Source organism: Ambystoma mexicanum, chromosome 13 (assembly GCF_040938575.1).
Source record: "Ambystoma mexicanum isolate Mex_15411 chromosome 13, UKY_AmexF1_1, whole genome shotgun sequence".
Taxonomy (NCBI): Eukaryota; Metazoa; Chordata; class Amphibia; order Caudata; family Ambystomatidae; genus Ambystoma; species Ambystoma mexicanum.
Window position 1 is genome coordinate 650,460,043 of NC_090938.1, and position 24,833 is coordinate 650,484,875.

The 24,833-nt window shown below is 47.4% G+C and overlaps 1 protein-coding gene across 4 annotated transcripts in view; it reads left to right on the forward strand.

Annotated features, from left to right (window-relative positions):
- SKAP1 (src kinase associated phosphoprotein 1) overlaps nucleotides 1-24,833 on the forward strand; it is a 2,196,308-nt gene that overhangs the window by 1,979,164 nt on the left and 192,311 nt on the right. For all 4 annotated transcript variants that reach the window (XM_069634617.1, XM_069634618.1, XM_069634620.1 and 1 more), the window contains one exon: nucleotides 16,431-16,543. In XM_069634617.1, coding sequence (XP_069490718.1) covers nucleotides 16,431-16,543 — 113 coding nt within the window. The remainder of the gene's footprint in view (nucleotides 1-16,430; nucleotides 16,544-24,833) is intronic.

Below are 24,833 nucleotides of genomic sequence, written 5' to 3' on the forward strand. Positions count from 1 at the left end.
GTTACTGAGCGGTCAGGAAATAGTGAATATATATATGGACCAAATGTCTATGACCCTGAATTTTACTCAGAAGTGTTCGAACTACTGCCATTATACCCCCCAGTGCCAGTACTGTGGGGAGGAGATTTCAGCACAATAATGGACATGGACCTTCACAGGTCCAGATGTAAATCCCGGCAACTGCCCAGGCGATGCGCGAGGGCCTGACTGATCTTGGGATGGTGGATGCCTGGAGGGTACTCAACCCGATATCACAAGAATACTCTTTACTCTTACTACTCCACAGTACACAACTCCCATTCCCGGAAAGACATGTGGTGATTGTCTGCCGCCCTCATAACTCACCTCAGTGACGCTGACATACTATCCAGAAACTTCTTGGACCACTCCCCAATTACATTGACACTGACGCTGGGGGATACATTGGGTGCAAAAAGAATATGTAGATTTAAATCACAGGTGTTACTAGACCCCGTATTTGAGACTGAAATGGGGAGATGTGACGATGAATATTATGAGATAAACATGGGCTCTGTGGGTACACAAGCGACTTTATGGGAAGCTTTCAAGGTTTATGTATGGGGCATAGCCCTGGCCACTGAGTCAGGGCTGTCCAAGGCGATATGGCAGGATATTCACACTAGTGAAACTAATCTACACCGGTTAGAACTAAAATATGCATCCAAGCCCAGTGTCACCACCTTGGGGGACATCAAGACTGAACTTGATAGATTATGGATACATGGAGACAAAGAATAGAAATTTCTAGAGAATCCGAGCTTGGCAAGACAGTATGACGAGGGTGTGCGCCCTGGCAAGCTACTGGCCAGGATGGCACAACAGGCAGTAGGCAGCCACCATATTCCATTTGTACAAGACGCAACTAGGGCGCTGGTCCACCCTATGCCAGAGGTGACCCAGGTATTCCACTCCTTCTACACCTCACTATATGCCAACTCGGACACAGCAACCCTTCCCGAGATAGATGCATAATTAGAAAACCTACCACTATCAGTATTATCTGATAAAACCAGGGAAATCCTTGATTGATCCACATCCTCGGATTAGATTTCCATTACCATTGAGGTTCTCCCACCCGGAAAGGCCCCCGGACCCGACGGCCTCACATTGGAGTTATTTTTTAAACACTTCAAATCCCACCTTGCCCCTCGATTGGCTGCCTTATGGGAAGAATCCTGTGCATTGAAAATACCCCCCCCCCAAGCCCCCATGCTACGCAAAGCAGTGATTACAGTCTTGCTCAACCCCGACAAGCCAGCTGAGCAATGTGGCTTCTACCACCGCCTTTCCCTCATAAACTATGATGTTAAAATATTCGCCATGGTGCTGACTCTTAGGCTTCAGGTCAATTGTGTCTGAACTATTCCCATTCACTGACGCTACTGTCGCACCACTAGACCTTATGGGATTTGCCTGGACACCCCTCGAAATCAAATACCTTGGGATTGTCATGATGCGGCACCCATCCACTCTACGCCTGCAACTATGGTGTATATTTACTACAATTTAAAGCCAAACTTCGCGCTTGGGCGAAGCTCCCACTCATGATAGCAGGCCGTGTGGCGCTCCTTAAAATGATCACCCTCCCAAAGGTACTATACTATTTCCTGAATATACCAATGTGGCCAGGCACCAGTTCTTTGATGCACTGAAAGTGGCGATTAATAACTTCTTGTGGCATGCAGATGCGGTTAGACTAAATGGGACACATTAACGAGATCTTATACATATGGTGGACTCGCAGCCCCGAACTTTGAAAATACTGTGTTGCAGCACAGGCGTATTATGACGCCTACTTGTTTGATGATGACACGCACCACCCACATGTTAAAATTGAGTGACATGCGGCTGGGTCTCGTGCTGTGCGCTCGTTGATATTACCGCTGATATGGAAAGACCCTGTAGCCTGCTACCCCCATCACTGCAACAGCACTGGCTTGGGGAAAAATATGGAAAATGCTAGACAACCCCTGAACCCTTCCATGGGGACTTGCCATTATGGAACATCTTCCTGTCATTCCCTAAAATAAACTAAACAGCTTTGCGACAATGGGCAATAGATGGGTATGCAACCGTAAGCGATGTCTACAACATGGGGTCCTTTATCACATTTCAGGATCTGCCAGGGCCTTCGTGGAGACTTTCCTTTGGGGGGCTACATTATGCCGGCTGTGCCGCGCTGCAAACATAACTTGGACAGAGTTTCCTGCACTACCTCCTGATGGCCCGCTGTTGGACATCATCATGGGGGAACCTGCCCTCGAGGCGACGTGGCCAGGCTATACGACCTGCTGCAAGCCTCTCACAAGACTCCACGAAACCTGGGCCAATGATCTAGGCATATATATTACTGATGAGATCTGGGAGGTTATGTGCCTGCAGACCCAAGTTGTTTTCTTCAATTCCAGATTTCGCCTAATACAATTCAAGGTACTACATAGGTTCCACTACACCCGGCCAGACTACATCTCTTCTCTTGCACCCACTCCGCTCTGTGTCCCAGATGTCACTTGGAGGGTGCGGAATATCTCCACATGCTCTGGGACGGTCTAATCTGGGGATGTTCTGGGGTGGGGTATGTGATATGTTTACGATTTTCAAATGCACCATCAAACCCACACCACTGGACTGCCTATTTCAAAGGTTCAAACAGCTACAGCATGGCTTCCATAGATTGGCGAGCCTTTGTATGTTACTGGCAGTCCGATGTATATTGTTGCTATGGCTGTGCCCCTCTTCCCCATGGGCTTATGTATTTAATTTAATTTTTATAATGCACCACACGCCCGTGGGCGTATGGGAGCAGGAAGAAGATTCCACAGTCGGGGAGCCTGGACATCAAAAGACGTCCCTCCAAAGCGAGCCAAATTGTATCTAGGCTGAGTGAAAGTAGGTGCCGCAGAGGAGCAAAGATTTCTTGTGTTAATGTGAGGCTTGACGTGATCAGAGAGGTAAGCTGGGCAGATTTTCAAATGGCATTTGAAGGCCAGGGTCAAGCTCTTGTGTGTAATCCTGTTCTTAATCGGTAGCCAATGCAAGGGTCTCCTGGCGTCAGAGACATGTGAACGCCGACATAGTCCTTGAGTAGTCCGAACAGCGTTGTTCTGGGTCACTTGTAAGGCCCTAACATTGAGAGTTGTAGTAGCTGCTAGCATGCTGTTGCAGTAGTCAAGTATTGCATTAACAAGTGCTGTAGCGAGCAGAGCGCAGTTCTCAACAGTGAGGAAGGGACAAATGATGGCATTGTAGATGTTTATAGAAAAAAGGTCTTGCTCATCTTGACCTCTAAGCTCAAGAACGACCTGGGTGTCATCGGCATCATTTGTATACCGGACACCCAGCACGTCTATTAAGTTGAGCAAAGGCTGAATGTAAATGTTGAATACGATAGGGGACAAACCTATAGGCTCCAAGAGGAGCGTTGGTCCTTACTACAAACCATAAAATGTAAACCAATAGACACATGGCCTCCATTTTGCAACTATTTGTTGTCAACACAAGTGAACGCCCAGGACAATGGAAACTCCCCGACCAATCAGTAGCTCTCCCTCCTTTCCATCCTTCTCATGTTGTTGCATTTGTACCTATGCTACCATTCACTTTGTATTAGGCCTAGACTATTGCTAAACCAATATGAGCAATAACAAATGTAAAATTGTTTTCTTTTTGCTAATGATGCTACCTTTATCTTCTGTTGTAATGTCAAACACCTTATAAATAAAGTTCTTTTTGTATTGATTTAAAAAAACACTACCCAGTGCGGTTACATTTAGGTGGCCCCTTGGGTATGGGCCAGCTCACGATTTGAGCTTTGGAGAAATTCAGCCGAAAAGAGTTGAGTTTGAGGAGGACCAGGGGAAAGGAGTCTAGGAGTAGAGAAAGGAGGAAGGAGTAGCTGATGAGGAGGAACATGAGAAAGTGTGAGGTGACTGGAGGGAAAGGAGAGGAGGAGAAGTAGTCTGTTCAGATGGATAGTGAAAGTGAGAGGGGAGAACAATTGTGTGTGAAGCGGTCAGAGTAGGAGTTGAGAAGAGTATTTCGGAGGTGGTTGGCAGTAACATACGCAGAGAGGTGAAGGAGATGCCTAAAGAGGAATACGGCAAAGGAATCGAGAAGGAGAAGAGCACTATCAAGACAAAGGTTGGAAAAGAAGACCAGGGTCGAGTAAGAAAGGAGTGGGCACACACCAAATGGTGGTGTGTGTGGGGGTGAGGGTGACTGTGGAGGAGGAGGAGGAGTGGAGGTATGAGCCTGTGGCAAATCATAGAGGAGTCAGAAGTGAGATAGAGGAACAGAGCATAGAAGGTACAATAAAGGTCCCCATAGACATGTGATTGTTGCTACTCTCCCTGGGCCTAGTGGAAAGCGGGGTGTTGGGGGACTAGAACCAGGACCCTAACACAGGCAGCTGGAGGAACTGCCAAAACATAAACTGCCAAGGTGTTCAGGTGGTCGAAGAGCTGGAACTTGTCCTGCCACCACTCAGCCCCATCTCCTGCCGTTATCAGGTCTAACATGCCAAGGCCAGGCAATGCCCCCCAGGTCGAGGATGGATGAGAAGCAGAGGACCTGCATCTGTAGAACAAAGAGACAAGAAAGAAGGTTGGGGGCAACTCATAACCCCATAACTTGTGAGATCCAGAGAATTGAGGGTACGCCAGGAAGGAGTCCCTTGGAAGAGGATTGCGATACCCAGAGAATTTTCTAAACACTTACACATTGTGTTAAACGCGCAATCTTTACTTAACCTAGAGAATTTGCTGTTTGAACCTCAGGGTAAAGTCAGCCTTTGCTAGTTTCCTTGGGTGCCCCCTTGCCCCTAACTGATTAATGGTGATGGAACTCTGAGGCTTGTTGATTATGGAGAAGCCATACTGGGTTTTGGTACTCATGCGGATGCATACACGCAAAAGAAACTAACCTGTTCAATCCCAGCATAGGGATTTAAGGAAAGTTCGGTAGGAATTAGGAAGTGCTTGTTCAGCATTTATGTTGCCAAGAGTCTGCGACCACCCATAATAGACCTTTTAGTTAGTTAATCTATGTACCCGTCTGCTGTTAATCGAGCTCCGCTTCAGGGAATCCCTGAGAGAGCTGGGCATTATAGCTCTGAGTGAGCTTGGGCTGAATCCCAGAGTGGGCTATGCACTGTACCCTTGGGGTGAGCATAGCACAAGTCCCTTAATGGTGAGAGTGGCTCCATATCCCTTGGACTAAGAGGAAGTAGCCATGCAATGTAACATTGGATGGGTTGCAAATAGTGAGCTGGGTGCTGTATCCCTGTGACTATTATTTAGACAATGAAGCGAGGTACCGCAAATCAGAAGTGTGCGCTTTGCAAATTAAATAGCCTCTAGGCACTGTGATTTCAACCTGGAAGGTTTTTGTGACCGATGTAAAGCTGATTGAAGAGGGACAGACCCAGCCCTTTAAGACGAGGTAACAATACTTTGAGATGAATGGGGATGCAGATGTTACTCAAACATCTATAATTGAAAGCATGGTCTGAATGCTTTTCATAAAAAACTTTACTTTTATAACACAGACTCATCATAACTGACGTTAACCTACGTATTTGCGAACGTCATCCTACGTGGCAAACTACAAAAACCTAGTGGCAAATGTAATAGGCTTAAAGGACCATCTAAGTATACATTCCATACTAGTCTTAGAAAGTCATAGGCTCTTCAACATCAGGTGGGACCACTAAGCCCTCCCCTCAAACAGGTCACTATGAACGTTACTAAATACACAATGTCCTATTAGCTACACAAACTATAGGACCCTTGATCACGCAGCCCCCTATAATTGGTTGGCACTTTACATCCGTCAGTACTTTTCCACCCATGTTAGCAGCACGCAGGCTGGACTTCCAGGTGCCGGTGAGCTGGTCATAACCATAGCTTCTCACCAATTAGCAAATCACCACCTCAGTGGTCTGCATGTCAATTAAGCCTTTGAACTTGTCCTTGGAAATGTTCCTTGCTCCGGGGAATACAGGGGAGTAGAGGCACGCTCTACCTCCCTGCGTAGGTGTGGTTTTTCATGTTTATCCAGTTTCATCCTTCCACATGACTGAAGACCACAAATTTGAGCTATAGTGCATTACAAATACTATTATTTAATGAACCTATGACATCTTCCTTGTTTTCGTCCATGTCTTCTGAACAGGAGTTTCATTCTTTCACACAATTGTAACTAATGTCTGCTCATCCCAGTACAATACGACCTTGGCTTCTTGGGGCTGGTCCAGCTTCGCCTTTCTCATATTCACGTCTGTAATTCTATTGCTTTTCCTGACTGCGACACACTGGAAAGGCCTTCCTTTTCTGGTCCAGCTTTTCTATAACACGTGGTGGAAACATCCATTCTTCACTTACTCCTATATATGTATACGTTGGTGCTTGCCGCTATCTATTCACTACATAGCTAGCCTTAAGAATATTTGTCTGCTTGCGTTTCTTTGCATTTGTACACGTGTAAAATGACTTGATATCTTCATCGTTTCTCTAGCATAAGCCTCTTCATCTTGAGCCCAAGATGCCACTTGTCTTTGATACTTTCATGATGCTTTGTAGACTATATTCATTTTCTTGTCTCGGCATCTCTTCTAGGTGTGTCACTGTTACTTTGCATGACATCACCAATCTGCTCTTTCATTCATTTGTCCTGTCTCTTCTGGGATTTCATTCAAATGGCCATCATACTGTCGTGTATGCAGTTATGGCTTTCTTAATGGAAACCTTGCTTCCAGGATTCTTCTTGGTATCTGTATTTTCACTGGTACTGCACATGTTTCATACTCTGGTTCCCAACATATAGGCAATATGGGCGAGAAAATTGAGGTGGGGGTACTTGGCTCCTTCTCTACACGAGTCTGTATTATTTTCCTCTTATCATGTTGGCCAGCCCATGGTCCACTATATGGTTCAGGCTGATTACAGAACTGCTGAGAAGGTCTCTCTGCCAAACACACAATGTACAGCTCTTGTGAAAACACAAAATCCTGAACCGCTACAAATGCTACACAAACAATATGAGCGAATGGAATTCTAAAAGTCACCAAACGGTCAGTGTCATGGAAGAGGAGAACAAGCCCTGCCACCTTCAGGCGAGTGCTTACTGCACCAGGAATGAACAACTGGGCATTGGGCAAGGCAGTTGACCTATAAGACCCGACAGAAACAATCACGAAAACATACATTACTGAGACAGAATGCCCAAGGAGCCTGGAGAATCATGAAACTGGTGAAAATCCTTAGCAAGGGGAGGAGAGAACGAGATAGAGAGGCGCGCGCAGAACTCCAGCTGTCTGTGGGAGGATGGAGAGCGAGCAGCGCTAGTCCCCTAGGGACAGCTGTATGTGAAAATGTTGTGTGGAAAAAGTAGTCATGTGAAAAAACTTGTTTTCAAAATGTAGCCATACAAGCAAAGTAAAGTGTGAAAATGTTGCCAGTGATCAGGTCACCAAGAGAGCTATTTTTAAACACTCAGAGGTACAAGGCTGTAACCCTAACAATGACCTAAACCACTTATAAAGCCTGGTAATCGCCATCCCGCCACAATCACCCTATCCCTAACCCTTACCATAAACTAACAGCCAACCTTATTCTAACCCCAACTTTTAGGCTTTCCTTGATCCGAACACCTTCAACAGGTGCCTTACTACAAAACACCAAATGGATCAGTAGAAAATTAACACTGACCCCAAGTTAAACCCCATTGCTAGTCCTCCACAAATGTCATAGCCCTTATCTCAACCAACGCCATTGCTCTAAGGCTAAACTTACCCTAACACTAACTGTAACCTAACCCATATTTATCCTAAACCCTTATCCCTCAACATCACCAGCCCTCCCCCAACCTCCAGATCCTGTTAACTTTAATCAAACCATTACCCTGCTAACCCTAGCCTTACCATAACCCCTACCTTAACACGTTCCCTGACCTTTCCTCTAACACCAGCATCACCAGCCTTCCCCTTACCTTAATTCTAACCAAAATCTTTACTATGACCCTAAACTTTGTCCTAACCCTAAACCAGGCATTGACAAGCCCTTAACCCAAACATTTACCCTAAGAGCACTGCAGGTTTGGCTAATTTTCACCTATATTTTTTTACTATATTTTACTTGCCAAATTTTGCACAGCAAAGTGTATTTTCACCATGATTGTGTTTCACAGACTACATTTTAGTGGCAACCTTTTCACTGCGTACTGTAGGAATGAACACTGAAATCCAACAATTAAAACCAAGCAGACTAACCGGAGAAACTGGGCTGAAGCACATTGGCAGGAACTTGGGTCAAACACCAGAAATAAAGAAAGGATTCATGTTGAGATATTGAGGTTCCTGTGCTGTAACAAAAGGAGAAAACCTAAAATTAAAGGTATGCTGCGTGTTGGGAAATTGAGTCTCCTTTTCCATAGCAAAATGAGTTTGTGATTTCAGAAGCGCTGAATGAGTCACTCAGCCACTAGCACATGGAGGACAGGAGGTACCTAAATAACAGTTACATGTTGGGAAATGAAGTCCTATCCCCGAGAGAACTGAGATGGAATGAATAAATGCTGCATGGTGCGAAATCGAGCCTTCAAGCCCACAGCAAACAAAGTATTCCTGTAAGAAACAATAAACAAGACTTTATTTTTTTTAATTAACTGCATTGGTTCCAAAGAACCTTTTACAATATTAATAAAAGAAAAAAACTAAATAACACATATGCAAAACATATCATTAAGATCAATGCATATACATAGAATAAAACTATTAACATTAGACAAACAACACAAAAGGAAGCAATTCGGAAGCCAAAATCTCATCCGTCTGAAATCGAATACAGAATGTGCATTCGGCATATACATTCACATGACAACGGATGTAGTAGGTGTATTTTTTTTTGTGTTCCAACCATTATTGGTTTTTCGCATTTATCTACAGAAATGTAACAACTATATAAAACATTAATAAATAATATATTGTGAAATTAAGATTTCTTAATTGACATGTTAAAACATTCCCCTCTTCACATCTTTAATAGGTGTACTTGTATTGTCCTATTGTTGGTAATTGTCTATTAACCCACTCATCTGCAAAACCTGGATCACATTTAAAGTGAGTGAAGTCTCTTGGCCTGCAATTATTCTGTCCCAGAACATTTCCGATAGTAGACCGTCCTCTCTATCTACAAATATTTGCAGATATTTCACTCTTATGTTCCTGGTTTCACTGCATTCCATTAAGACATGTCTAATGGACTGCTGACTTGGGTCATTACATGTTGGGCAACGTTTTTGGGCTTCTCCATTACAGGCCCATTAAGTCAACACTTCTCCCATCTGGATTAAATTTAATCAGACTCTAAAGAAGGTCTGTTTCGCCCACCAATCAAGGATTGTCTCAAGTTTTTGGGATGGAAACCAAGTTTTTTGTCACATATCGAGTGTGATCTTGCCAAAACTGCTTTACGCATCCCTTCAATTGTGTGGATACAATTAGTTCTTTCCATTGCCTTTTGTAACTTTTAGTGGATTACACAGGGGCGTGTCAACATCGCTATCGGCTTACTTCAGTATTCTAGATACCAAATGTCTTACATTAGACAATAGAGCCGATTTTGAGTGCGTTAGATGGTAATTTATGTCTACATAGAGTGAGTCCGCCTGTGGTGTTATTATCAGGCGATAAAGGGATACCAGCTTCCGTTCTGCATGGAATCTAAGTTACCTTAGGCCTAACTCTCATCTCAGGCTGCATGTTGACACACTCTGGGGGAGACCAGGAACCTTCTTCCATAATTGTCCTTTTAATTTATGCCAATTCATGTCCCAGGCCATCGATTTAGCTTCTAAGCCATAAAGAATTACTGGGATCACTTTTGCTGTGTACAATTTGATCACTGGTATTATGGAGAATTTGCAGTATTTTACCAGTAATTTCTTCATTGGTGATGTTAACTGAGAGGTCTTTTCTCTAAAGTCTATGTTAAATTGGCCCACCGTTGGAGATGCATATAGAGTGAAACCCAGGTAAACCACTTCCTCTACTATGGGGATCATTTGGCCCTCCAAGGTCCACTTATACTTGGGGACTTTTCTACTCAATCTTTTAAAGATGATTATTTTTGATTTGCCTGGGTGTACTGATAGATCGTTTTCTTTTGCGTATGTCCCCAGTGTGTTTAGTAGGCGCTGAAGCCCGAATGTTGTATGAAACACCAGCACAATATCATCAGCGTATGCCAGCCACCTGATCCGACATGCACTGATTTTAGGGCTGGCCAACGCTGATGCATCTAGTGCTTTCCCCATATCTGCCAGGTAGAGATTGAATAGAAGGGGAGCTTCCATACATCCCTGTCTTACTCCCCTCCCCGCCTCTACATGCTCCGACAAGTGGGCTGCTTCGTCCAACCGGACTCTTACGGTGGATTCTTTGTGGAGGTTGACCAGCATTGCCAAGATGGTTTTCGGGAGACCCCAGCCCTCCAGTTTTTCCCAAAGACGGTCCCTGTTGACGCTATTGAAAGATTTTGACAGATCTATCCATTCTCCATAAAGCCGTGGGCCCCCCTTACCCTTGTTTTTTCACCAAGAATACCTGGTACTACACCAATCAGTTCTGTAGAGTGCCCCTTGCGAAGTCCTGTCTGGAATTTTGGCAGGATGTTTTGTTGCCTGACCCAATGCTCCAGCTCCTTCAACAACAGTCCCATAAATATCTTACTTTCGACGTCAAGGAGGGAAATCGGTCGTTAGTTGGCTGGGTCCGCTCAATCACCCCCCTTGAAGATAGGAATAACAATGGAAGTCTTCCAGGATGGAAAATATAATTTTCTCTTCAATATCTCATTAAACAATAAGGTTAACAGCCTAGACCAGAGGCCTACATTATTCTTCAGTACCTGATAGGTTAACCCATTTGGACCTACTGCCCTAGACGTAGATGAATTTCGTATTAGTTCTGAGATATCATCTTCGTCAAAATTCAACTCCCAGGATGTGTCCAGGCTCTTAAAGTGGGAATTTGATGATGGCTTCTTATATTGAAGGGTCAGCTATATTATCCACTCTATCTCTGGTACTAGATTACTTTGCATACTGTTTTGTGGGGTTTCTAGTTGGTTCACCAGTGCCCAGAAATTTTGGGAGTTATTTTTACACAGAATTCCAAGCATCAACTCACTGTCTCCTTGAAGGCGGAGCATTTGATGACTACGTGACCCGTTTTCATACTCTCTTTAAGTTAGTGTTTTCCTCATAATTTCTTGGCTCATGGATTCTACACCTACGTTTTCTGATTTTTTTTCACAGACCTCTCTTTTTTAGCCATATCTCTTCATCAAACACATGGTGATTTGACCTCTGCCTATATGTGTTTGCCACTGTGGTGTCAACAGCGGACCATGTGAAATCCTGGAAAACTAATGGACGGCACCTATTCTCTATAGTAACTTTGGGTAGCTTTTGCAATATATCATTCAGGTATTTTCCCTCCCTTTTATATTTAACCAACCTATTTTTCCTGTTGTTAACTAATAATGGTTAGTATTGGCAGTTCATAGCTACTATATACTCCCCAGAAAAAAAACGCCTCCAAAAGGGCATGGTCACTTGACCCTCCATTCTTTAAATAAAAGGATTTACACGAGCTGGGGAAAAAGGAAAATATAATCAATCATAGAGGACTTTTTACCCCACCTCCACGTTGCTGCTGGGGGGAGGTGTCCCTCCATTGTACCATTTGGTATACACGCATTTCGTCGAATGATTTTACATCGTGGGACTTTTCATCGCCAACCCTTTCATTGCCAAAAACTTTTTCTAAAAACTTTTTTATGGGGGGGGGGTGTTTGGTGCGGTTTGGGGTATGATTATTTAAGTATGTGGGAGTTTGGGGGGGCGAAGCCGCCCATAAATAAAAAAATGTTTTAAAAAAGGAGTTTTTGGCGATGAAAAGTCCCACGATGTAAAATCATTCGGCGAAATAACATAGAACCGTACCATTTACCATTGTTAAGTTCCACCCAGCAAGGAACTCCAACAATCTCCTTGCCATGGTAGTGATCTTTTTTGCGTTGCATCTACACTCTCTAGACTGAGTTGAAATACATTACTTATTGAGGTCTCCTGCCATTAGCACTTGGGTTTCAGGATACTCCAGATTCACTGTAGTTAGTAAAGCTGCCAAGTATTTGAGGAAGACTGTAAGGTCAATACAGGCGGGTTCCAATATACGTTGATCACATTTACTTTTTTTGGTTGGTCACTAGTTCTCAATTTCTCTTTTATCCCCAAATGTCCTCCAAGGTTGCTAGATATTACTTCAGACTCGGCTACTATGGTATTTCGGGGTGGCAATACCGCTGCTTGATGTAGAGTAGTTGTAAAGCCTTCTATTTGAAAAGAGTTTACTAGCCAATGTTTCTTGGAAGAATAGTATATCATTGCGACCAAATATATTTTCCTTCATAGTTTTGTTTTGAAGGAATTGGATCCCTGCGTGTTCAAACTTACTAGTCGCCACTCTTCAACTAAAGAGGTTCTGTCCCTACCCCCAACCTCTGAAATACCTGGGTTGGGATTTCTGGGAGCATGGACCAGGCCCTCTACTGTTAGTCACTCTGCTGCTCAGAATTTCCTATAACAAAAACGTTCTCAACCATTCCCGAATCATTGTTTCTTTTATCTAGTTGCTTTCTCTCCGTTTGTGCTGAACTCCCATCATTTAGGACCAATGTTCCTTCTGGTAGGGTTGCATGAACCTCGAGGTCATGTTTTTGGAGGTCCTTGGCCGCTGCTAGGATTGCCTTCACACCCACTTTCGATTTTAGCCCATCCTCTGCCACAAATACAGTCTGCTCCAATGGGAATCGGACAAATTCTATGTCATCAGTGGAAAATAGATATAAATCCGGAGTTTGCTTGAGGAAGGAGAGAATAGCACCCCCGGTTCAAGGATTTATAGTTTGTTGCCTTTTCTGAGCATTTAAACCATAGTCTTGGAATGGCAAAGGGGGTTGTCTCCTCTTTCCCAGGGCTTATCTCCTGGATCTTATCCTTTGTTTCTTCCTAACGCACTTCCTTAGCTCCTTTCTTTTAATTGTTCTTCTCCTTTGATAATTCTGGTGTATGCCTTCAGTCCATGCTCTTTCATTTGCCTCCTCTATTTCGACCAAATTAGACTCTTGTTCTGGATGTTTCTCCATCAGATCTACTTCCTCTCCCTCAGCTATTTGAGCCATTCTTCTAAATTCATCCAAGATCGATTCTGAGAGGGGAGTATCGTCAAACTTGTGACCTAACCTATCTTCTAATGGTAAGGCCTCAACTTTATTTACTGGGTCACTTAATCTGTTGGCCTGGTTCATTACTTCGCTCATCCTTTCCCGAAGCTCCTTTCCTTCATTCTTTGTCCCGTTAAGCTCCAAAAATTGCGGTTATGTCCAGGCCCTGTTTAGTGACCTCCATTTGTATGTTATTTAATGCTGGTGATGTTATTGTGTCAATTGCATTGCCTACACCCACTATTGTTGAATCACAATTGCCTACTTCTCTTGTGAGATCCAGCAGGATTCCTGCATGGGACTGGACTTCACATTTCAGTAGGTCGAAGACAGTCACATGGGAATTTAACACAAAGTTCGGTGCCGAGAGAGTGAACTCGCTTTTTTGATAATCTTTTTAGTCCTCGTCTTGTTTTTTATGGTCTCTCCTATCCTGGCGATCTTGACTTGGACTTATCTCGAGCACTGAGTGCTGTTCCAATCCTGGATCTCCTACCATTGGTCGTTGTTGTCCTTCTGTTGTTTTTAGTAGATGTATTTTCTCATTTCCCCAAAGACTGGAACCTCCCTCTGATTCAGTATTTAGGCATCGGATGGTTGTTGTCTCTATGATCCTTATTTCCTGATCTGGGTCCCCCAAGCTCCGATGTCTTTTTTTTTCAAAGCAATCCTTCATTTTCTTTTTGATTTTGGATGTTGTTAAAGTGTATTCTAAACCTCACTTTAATAGATGCTTCCACACCTTTCTTGGCCCTCCTGGGCTTGGGGCTTGAGTGCGTTCTTGGGCATGGATTTGGGCATTTACTGTGAAGTCCTGTTTTACAACTTGGGACTGGCTGCTTTGAATTGTCTCTGAGACACCTATAGCATTTATTGTTTCCGTGTAGGATCCCTCCCATTCCGGTGCCCTTAAATCGTCCACCATCGCTCCTCTAAATTGGTAGTATTTTGTCATTTGCATTGGTCTCCGCTTGGCTTTCTTAAAGAAGTTGGTGCTTGTAGAGGTTTATATGTTTAACTGATTAGCTGTTTTGGCTACCCAATTCTACTAGAGTCAAACCTGCACACTAAGGTTTGATTCTCTTGTGATCTTTGGACCATTCGCCCTTTGCCTAGTGTACAGTTTGATTTCCGCAAGATTCCACGCCGGGAGGCAGTGAGATCTTTTGTGCGGGCTATGGGCTAATTTTCAATCCGTCTTTGTCTATGGGGAGTGCCAGAGGGATTTGGCTTAAAAAAATAGATATTTGTTTCTTAATCCAATTTAACAATGTGGTGCCCCACTGACCTGTTAAAGTCGATGAAGTTGATGAATGCCAAAGAGTGCCGATGTTAGAAATAGAGGTGCTGTAGGTGTATGCCCTGCGCCCGGCAGACCAGACGACCAGTGAGCACGAACACACTGCTCGCACACCATGTGCGCTCTGCGCTGACCGCGGGTTTATGTGCTAGAACTAGTGTTCCGGGCTCCTCCTCCAATAACAAACAGCAGGGAAATCAGACTTCAGCCAATGCTCTGCTCCACCAGTACCCAGTGACACGAACACACTGCTTGCGCACAGTGTGTTTAACAAAACAGTATGACTGTCTAAATGTGGGCCAAATTTTACAGGCCTGGGATACCACTGCCAAAGTGACTTGTTAACTTGAAGGGGATAAAAGAAAAACTACATTGGGGGAGCCTGAAAGCCAAAATCCGAACGCTACTTGCAGTATGTAGTTGGCAATAGGGCTACTAATCCACACAACTGAAGAAACCAGTTACTTTTTTAGGGTGACAACCAAGTGACACCACCCTGACCCTAACCTCTTATGTACGTGGCTTAATAAAGGGTGGTTTGAGTTTTACATGTTGAGTCTGTCCTTTATGTCCATATCACCTAGTATGTCAGAGTACTAAACTTATGGTTCTAGCCTTTGGGACTTTGACATTGTCGATCAAATCTGTGATCATGCTGAATCCTACAGTAGAAGAAAACCATTAATTAACCAAGTAATTTTGCATATGTGTACAATGTATAGGTAGGCACTTGCATTCCACACCTGGACATTGAATCTAGCAGTGTGTGGAAGAGGGTCTGGTTATTTGTTGGCCCAATTCTGGTCGCGGGTGAGACTGGGCACAGCAGTGAGTGGTCATGTGGGTAGATCTGGTTCCAGAAGCAGGTGGACCCCATCGGACAATGGATGAAGCTAGAGTTGGTAGTGGGAAAAGGATCTAGAAGTGGTTGCATCTAGGCTCAGTATGCATGGTCTAACAGGGGGTGGAGCTGAGACTAGCAGGGGGTGGAGCAGGGTCTAGAAATAGGTGGATTGTGGTCTGGTTGTGCGTGGATCCTAGTGTGGTAATGTGCACTTTCGAGTGTTGATACACTTGGAGCCAGGTCGAACATTGAGCTGAGCCAGGTCTTGCAATGGGTGGAGCAGGGTCTTGCAATGGGTGGAGCAGGGTCTTGCAACGGGTGAAGCAGGGTCTTGCAATGGGTGGAGCAGGATCTAGCAGTGGATAGAACCTGTGTTTGGTAGTGGGTGCATTTTGGTCCGGTAGTGAGTGCGCCTGTGCCTTACAATGATTGGCGTTGGTCTAGCGGGGGGATCTGTGTGATTTGGCTTTGGCGCCATTGACTGTAGTCAATTTTGCTGCAAATACAATTTTACAGCGGCCAAACCCTGCAAAGTTATGTCCCCCCCATACATCCCTCCCAGTTACCTTTTGCAAAGCCGCTGGCTCTCCTGACCCTGTGGCGTCAGATCTGTCCCTGTAACGCGCGTCAGATCCGATACCGCAGGGTGCCCTTTCTCCTTTTTTCCATCCCCCGCCTCCAGTGTTCAGGAAGCGGGGGGACACCCCTGCAACCCCCCAAGGCCCAAAATACCGAACATGGGGAGCGGAGGACACCCTGCAACCCTCGATCCCCATGTTCGGTATTCTATTACCCAATTTGATCCAATTAAATCGATCGAATGTACTGGCCAAATTCGGCCTGATGTACGATTCCATCAAAGTTCTATCAAATTGGGTAATACCCTAGGGTTAGTTCTTGGGTTGGGAAAGTACTGCTATCAGTTTTTTTTCATAATACTAGACATTGGTTTTTGATTTTGCCTTTTGTTCCTTCCCAGGGGAATTTGAACAAGACTACTCCAGCTACTACCAGGGCCTCTGGGACTGCCGTGGGGACTATTCAGATGAGCTTTCCTTCCAGCGTGGGGACCTCATCCGCATCCTGAGCAAGGTAAGGAAGGGCAGTGCTCGGGTGGCACAGGTTGACGAAGTACCATGTTTTAATATATGCCAATGGAGCATCCCTCTCAGATTAGGATTAGGTACAAGGGAGTCTGTGGCATTAATGGGAGCTTCTCCCGTAGTGTGGACCTGTATAGTAGCCATGGCTACTCCACAGGCTTCTCACACATTGTGAGCCTGTATGACGCCTCTATGATAGCAGTACCTGCTCCACACTCTTTGTATGAGGCTTATATGATGGCAATAGCTACTCCACACTCTTCTCACACAATGTGAGCCTGTATGAGGCATATGTGATAGCAATGGATACTCCAGGGACCTTCTCCCATTGTGTGAGCTGTTGTATGGGCAGCAAGGGGTGACCCTAGTCCAGGGGTCTGCAGTCTCTAGCTCTCAAGCGTTTTGGAGTAGAACTGCCATCTTTTACAGCCAGTATAGTCAGTGACGAGGGAGTCATGGCCAAAACATCCGTGGAGTCAGATTTTGCAGACCCCTGCCATCGTTTTTATTAACAATGTATTTTAATTAATTTCGCAATACATATCAGATAAAATCAACTAACCCCAATGAATATCCCCTCTCCATCTTCCTGCTTCTCCTTGTCCTCTCATAAAAACTTCACGTCATCTCCTACTAGCCGTAGAAATCTTCCCCAAATGCCTTCAAACAGTTTACTTTTCGTTTGGCTCCATTAGAGAGAGTTTATGCATTTCTTACATCCACACTGTCTGTGTCAGAAGGATAGTTATCCGACTTCCAGTCTCTTAGAGACCATTTGTGGCCAGAAGTGGGGATGGGGGTGTCCCACTTCCTCTATGTTGGGTTTGTGGGGGGGCTTATGAACTTAATGGGAGCACCAGCCTCTTGCATTGAGCACGTGTAATGTACTCTGATACTGGAAATGTTAAATGAGTAGTTTATTGAGAATAGAAACCTTGTTGAAAATGGCAAGCTGGGAACTTACTGGGATGTCAAGCTGGGAGTTTACCAGGAATGTCATGCTGGGAGCTTACTGGGAATGTCAAGCTGGGAGCTTGCTTGAATGTAAAGTTTATGAAGAATGCCAAACTGGAAGTGTACTGGGGTCATTTGAGGTTTTGTCAGGGCAGTAGACTGGAATTGTGTAACCTGTGAGCTTACTTGAAATGTTAAACTAGTTTCTTATTGCTCTCCCTCTGGATCTCTGGCTACTGCCAGGTCTGTGTTATTGCCGTCCAGCTTCCAAGCAATCACTTTGCCCGGGTTTCCGGATCTGGGTTAGAGCCCTGTGACGAAGTCCCATATGTTAGCTGGGTGTTGGGTTTGGGGCGGCTGTGGGTGGCCTGGTGCAGCCATCTGCTCCATGACTGGTAAACGGGGAATCAAGACTCCTCAGCTCATGACCAGCCTTAGAAGAAATACCCCAGCACCCGCACCTGGGGGCGGGGGGACCCCAAGACAGCAGAAGTAAGGACCCTGTGAGGGATAGAGACCATGGTAAGGGACAGTTGGACCCAATAGACGAGAACCACCCAATGGGGTTGAAATAGATGCAGAAGTTATCAGAGATGGGAAGGCAGGGAAAATAACCTCAGATGGCCATGAGGTTCCTAATCCTACACTGGGGTACATAGACTCTCTAACACTACCTGTCAACCCACACCCCTAAGTCCCTAGATTTAACTCCAGTCGGGGACACTGCCAGTACTTGGAAAACATAGTGGCCACCAGACTTTTTTGGGAAAATGACAAAGAAATGAAAAACCTGCATTCTATAGACAAGTCAATTTTTGTAAACCTGCTGCAATAGCCTGCCTGTACAAGTGCCATCAAAGAGTGGCATGTCGGGCAGAGAGACCCTCGTGGGTAGCGAGGAATGTGGGCTTCCCCAGCCCAGGAGAATCCGGTATACACAAGTGGTTCAAAGTATGGGAGATGCAGCGGACAATCAACAAAGCCGACTGGTCTCAGGCATGATCAAGTGAACAAGAAGCAGCAAGGAAGTGGCAATCAAAATGGCTGATTGCCCACATATGGGATTGGTCCATGCGCCCAGGATGCAGGGACCAATCAAGCGCAGCCAAAGGAAACCATTAGAATATGGAGAACCAGGCCCATCTGTATGTTGGTTTACGCATCTCACTGCAGTTCAGTGTTTGAGGGCCCCAGGAAGGAGTAAGCACTAGTGAAAAATAAATATAAAAGCACTCGGCCTTCGGCATTGTGTGAGTGTGCTCAAGTCAAGAGGGTAGAGGCAGGGCTATAGCCCCGGATCTTTTGGTTGTAGCCCTGGATAGAACCTCAGGGGCTACAAATAAAAGGCTAGCTATCCCTACTCCCGACAGTCCCGACATTAGGGTAATCCCAGATCTTTTCCAGACCTAGCAACACCCTTGCAAGAAGGCAGTGACCAGTTTGAGCATCCAGGAGAGGACGGCATATCAGAAGGCAGAGAGTGGGCAGCAAGGGAGGAGGAAGGGAGGCAGCATGAGGAGAGTGGAAAGACCTTTTCAGAGACAGAGAGGAAGGAAGGGTGAGATTAAGAGTGGAGGGCTGGGAGCAGAGGAGGGTGAGCCTCACATAAGTGACATCTATAAAGGAATGGGTTGGAAGAAAAGTGGTGGAGCCGAAAGAAGGAAGGAAAGAAAGACGGACAGAAGTGGAGGAGGGTGAAAAACAAGGAACGCCCGAGGAGGACGCAGTTAGTAGAAAAGCAGACACGTGAAAGGGAGAAGAAAGCAGAGAGGGGGTGGAGGGGGGGTGGGAAGGAAGGACACTCGGACGGATAGGAGGTTGGGAAGAAATGCAGAGAGAGGGGGGTGGGGGGGGTGAGAACGAAGGACACAAGGAAGGATAGGAGGTTGGGAAGAAATGCAGAGAGAAGGGTGTTGGAGGGGGTGGGAAGGAAGGAACTCCGGGAGGAAAGGAGGTTGAAAAGAAATGCAGAAAGAGAGAGGAGGGGCTGGCGGGGGGTTAATGTTAATGTTAAAGGATATTTGTACCGCGCACTATCACCACCGGAGTGGTCCCCTGGCGCTCTGGCGGCTCTGAAAAAAGGGAGGGGAGGGGGTGAGTTAGTGGGAGTAATGTGGAAAAGTGCAAGAGAGCAGTGATCTGCTGTTGGCAGCTTCAGCCCGGTGGGTCAGTTGGCTGGGCTTGGGGTGTTTTACGACCGGTAGTCATCGTGTGCTGTTGTGCAAGTCTGTGCGGTTAGTCTTATTGTTGCAGTGTAGTGAAGTCTGTGCGGGTTGCTGTGCTGTAGGTTTGTGGTTGTGTTTGGCTACAGTTTGAGAGGTGTATGCAGAGAAGTGAAGTTGTTAGTGGATTGGTTAATTGGCATTGCTGTCCTTGCAGTTAAGACTTGAGAAGGAAGGACACTCGAAGGATAGGAGGTAGGGAAGAAATGCAGAGAGAGAGGGGGTGGCGGGGGTGAGAAGGAAGGACACTCGGGAGGATAGGAGGTTGAGATGAAATGCAGAGAGAGAGGGGTGGAGGAGGGTGAGATGAAAGGACCCTCGAAGGATAGGTTGGGAAGAAATGCAGAGAGAGGGGGATGGAGGAAGGTGAGAAGAAAGGACCCTCGAAGGATAGGTTGGGAAGAAATGCAGAGAGAGGGGTGGAAGAGGGTGAGAAGAAAGGACACTCGAAGGATAGGAGGTTGGGAAGAAATGCAGAGAAGAGTGGAGGAGGGTGAAAAGAAAGGACACTCGAAGAATAGGAGGTTGGGAAGAAATGCAGAGAGAGGGGTGGAGGAGGGTTAGAAGAAAGGACACTCGAAGGATAGGAGGTTGGGAAGAAATGCAGAGAGGGGTGGAGGAGGGTGAGAAGGAAGGACCCTCTAAGGATAGGAGGTTGGGAAGAAATGCAGAGAGAGAGGGGTGGAGGAGGGTGAGAAGAAAGGACACTCGAAGGATAGGAGGTTGGGAAGAAATGCAGAGAGAGGGGTGGAGGAGGGTGAGAAGAAAGGACACTCGAAGGATAGGAGGTTGGGAAGAAATGCAGAGAGAGGATGGGGGGGTGAGAAGGAAGGAACTCCGGAACTTCGGGAGGATGGGAGGAAAAGTATTGAGTAGGAGTGGAAAGTGAGATGGGAGGAATGGGGGACGGGCAAGAGAGGAATAACATTGGATGAGAAAATAGGGAGTAGTTAGAGAAGGGAAAGGTGTGCCCTGCTCAGGAATGTGCCCACTGTGATGCGCGTGCGAACGCACACTTTTTTTAAAATGATTTTGTAACTTGCTATTTCTCGGTCTATTCGCTCCGCTCCAGGCTCTTCTCTGCGCGGGAACAGGAAGCAGGGAGGGAAGTTGCTTCGCAACTTGGCTCCCGGAGTCCCGCCTTTGCGGCCCTTGTGTTGCCATGGGCGCGCTTGTGAAAATAGATGCCCTCACGGCCACCCACGGGCCGTGTCTCCCAGGCCAGGCCACCCAGTGCCTGCAGAGTTGGCACCACTTCGTACGTAGGTGACGCTGGCATACATAGCATTTGCCGAGCGCCCACGAACCAAGGAAGCTCAGCGCCCGCTTCCTATTATAGGTGCCCCTGCAGGTAGTCTTGCGGGGGCTTCTGCGTTGGTGCGAAAAATGCCTTCTTGGAAATGTAGTCCTGTGAGCATTTGGGTTTTAATTGTTTACATTCTGGCGCAGTGCTGTACTGGTCGCTGGTGAGACAGGGACTATTGTACAGCTGTGACAGAAAATGCATTGAAGGACAGCCAAGCTCCGCCCCTGAAGCTGACCAAGGGAGTCTATTTGGTCCGCGTTTACTAAATGAGCATGAAGATCAGATTGCATATCAGAACCACAGAAACCCATGGTCATTCTTCTGTCCCCAAAATGGTCTTTGATGTTAGGCAAAGTAGCCAGCAACCCACGTTGGTGCTTTTGGATCACATCCTCTCATGTCCACAACGTTCATGATTTACTAGTTTATAATAATCGGTGAGAGTAATTACTTTACAATATGCTAAGAGCTTTGTTTACAGTATGCAGACTTGACCCAAACTCGATCGTCTGAGGCCCCTAAACCCCGTTGTTAGGGCCCGTCATCCCACCGCCTTCCTATTTCGCATCCCACTGGGTGCACTGTCTCACCGGAGACACTGATCCATTCCTGCCTGCCCCGCGCGCCAGTCGGAGCCGCTCATTAAGGTTGTATCCGTGTTTTCTCGCGTGTTCTGTGTGTTCGGCGGCTCCTGCTCTAAGCGAACGGCGGAGTCTGCTGCCCCCTAGCGTCCGCTCGGCGCTGTGCTGCCCCTGTTCGGCAGCAGGGACTGAGCGCACACGGGCAGGTGTGAATGGCTAGATGAATGAATGAATGAAGGGTGTGCGCTAGAATGAACGAAGGGACGAGGGCTGCCTGCTGGATGAACACTGCGATCTCGGGGGTGTAGATGGACGAATACAGGCGCAAATGATGCCTGTGTGGATAAAGCAGGGCGGGCATAATAAATAGTGGCCAGAGGAAGGACTAGTTGGAGAGGGGGTGGGGGGGCGGGGGTTAGTGCATTGATACTTTAGAGGGCGCGGCGTTCATAGGGGCGTTGCGAATGGATGAAGGGGTGGATGGAGAGGTGGGCGGGCGATTAAAGCAATAATGGGGGCATTATTTCTGGAGGAAGAACTTAAGGGCGGAAGGGAGCGGTGGGTAAATGAGGCCTGAAGGGACAGGATGAGTTGATTTTGGGGGGTTTGAGGGGCTACACGTGCCACCACCAGTCCGAGGCTGCTTCGGGCGCCGGCATTTGGTTCATGTTGTGGGGGCATGGGCGTCCACTGATGGGCGTGGGTATGGGGTGTGTAAGCGGGCGCAGCAGCTAGGGCGTGTGCTGGCCTACGAAGCGCAGACAGAGCAGGGCTTTTGGAAGGCGCCTTCTGGGCGCTAGGGTCTTGGAACTCAATACTAAACGAGAGACGCACTGCGAACGGAAATACATAGTCTGATGCTTCAAGGCACTTTGGCACACAAGGAGTATACTGAAGAGGTTTTGTGTTTTTTTTTTTTTTTTAAGCAATGAGAAGTGATGCCAACTCGCGGGTCTCCACCACAGCCCCCCACTCTCCTGTGTCCGGAGGACTTACAGGCCCCATGCTGACTGGGAGCGCACCCTCTAGGCCGTGGGTGCTCATTAGCGAGCCTGGGGTGAGGCTGCCGGTGTCGCTGATGGGCTCCGGGCCCATCCATAACCCCCTCAATTGGAGATGATCGTTCGGATGGCATCGATCGGCGGCGATCGATCGAGGGCGATCAGAAGGACACGCGCAGGACACGGGGTCGGTGAGAAGGCAGCGGGTCACAGACCGGTCACCGGCGGCCGGCCATTGCTCTCCCGGACAGAAAGCAATCTTCTAGAACAATCCGCGGCACGCTCATCGCTCCGGGTAATTCTTATAAATGAGGACGCCCTGCCGCAGCCATCGCAGCGGGCAGGGGGAAGGGGCCTGCTTACCGTGAACCTCGCATCCCAGCCGCGCCTAATGACAATTTATTGCCCGCCTGAGTGGGGGCAAAGAGGTGGAGGTGCTTCCAGAACCTTCCGAGGCTGCCACTCGGCCCTGTCCTCTCTCCAAGGCCAAGTCTGAGTTGGCACCAGCAAGTGGGGCTCACATTAAAGGCAACACATGTTGCCCGTGTGCTAGGCGTGTGCGGGCGGCTACCCCTGCTACACCAACAGTCATGGCTCAGTGACCACCTGCAGCACCTTTTCCGCGGGGCAATGCCTGCACCCCCTCCAAGGGGGCGGTAGAGAGTGCAGCCTGTGAACAAGCACGCAGTTGAGGGGGGCAGGAGTGTGCAGAGCCGCCAAGCCTGAACCTCCCGCAGAGCGACGCAGTGGCAGGGCCTAAGGACATGCCCACCCCACTAAGGGCGCACTGTGCAAACCCTTATCGGGCACTTCCTGCAGTGAAGGTGGCCGTGGCCAGTACTGTGCAGTATAGGTTATTTCGTCCATCTTGGTGGAAGGCCTATTGCCCGTCTCCAGTATTTCTCATGGCGTGCTGTCATCCTTTCCTCGAGAGGAAGCTGGATGAAGAGGTCAGCAATCCTCTTTCTGACACCATTCCACCATGGCAGCATCTCATATTAGAAACGGGCCTGCACACAGTACCGAGGTACTTCTAAACGGCGCGCATCAACACAGCAGCACAGCTTTCTGGTCTTGCACAATTCCCTCTCCCCAACTAACCTACGCCACCCCGCTTCTTTCAAATCCCCCAGAGCGCCTGGAGACCCTGCAAATGGCAGTGGTGCGCTGTATAAATCCCAGTAGCATAACATACCAAGCACATCTCTTGGAGGGATGGGTGGGGTGGGGGGCGGACAGTGCAGTGTGCAAAGCGCGACACTTTCCTTCTTAAAGGACCCTAAGTTATTGGAGCCTGAGACCGATTCAGCGCAGACCCTCAGAGCAGAGTCTAGCCTGTAGGCATTATGCAGGAGCTATAGGTGCACAGGACCCGAGGCAGGCACAGCATGTGCAGGGCGGTAATGCGCAGCGCCTTGGAACATGTGACAGGCACAGCATGTGCAGGTCAGGGCGGTAAGGCGCAGCGCCTTGGAACATGTGACAGGCACAGCATGTGCAGGGCGGTAATGCGCAGCGCCTTGGAACATGTGACGGGCACAGCATGTGCAGGGCGGTAATGCGCAGCGCCTTGGAACATGCATATCCTGCCAGGACATGTGAACATGCCCTCCCTGCAAGGGCCGGTAGTAGTGCACAGTACCCGAGACAGGCACAGCATGTGCAGGGCGGTAATGCGCAGCGCCTTGGAACATGTGACAGGCACAGCATGTGCAGGTCAGGGCGGTAAGGCGCAGCGCCTTGGAACATGTGACAGGCACAGCATGTGCAGGGCGGTAATGCGCAGCGCCTTGGAACATGTGACGGGCACAGCATGTGCAGGGCGGTAATGCGCAGCGCCTTGGAACATGTGACGGGCACAGCATGTGCAGGGCGGTAATGCGCAGCGCCTTGGAACATGCATATCCTGCCAGGACATGTGAACATGCCCTCCCTGCAAGGGCCGGTAGTAGTGCACAGTACCCGAGACAGGCACAGCATGTGCAGGGCGGTAATGCGCAGCGCCTTGGAACATGTGACAGGCACAGCATGTGCAGGGCGGTAATGCGCAGCGCCTTGGAACATGCATATCCTGCAGGACATGTGAACATGCCCTCCCTGCAAGGGCCGGTAGTAGTGCACAGTACCCGAGACAGGCACAGCATGTGCAGGGCGGTAATGCGCAGCGCCTTGGAACATGTGACAGGCACAGCATGTGCAGGGCGGTAATGCGCAG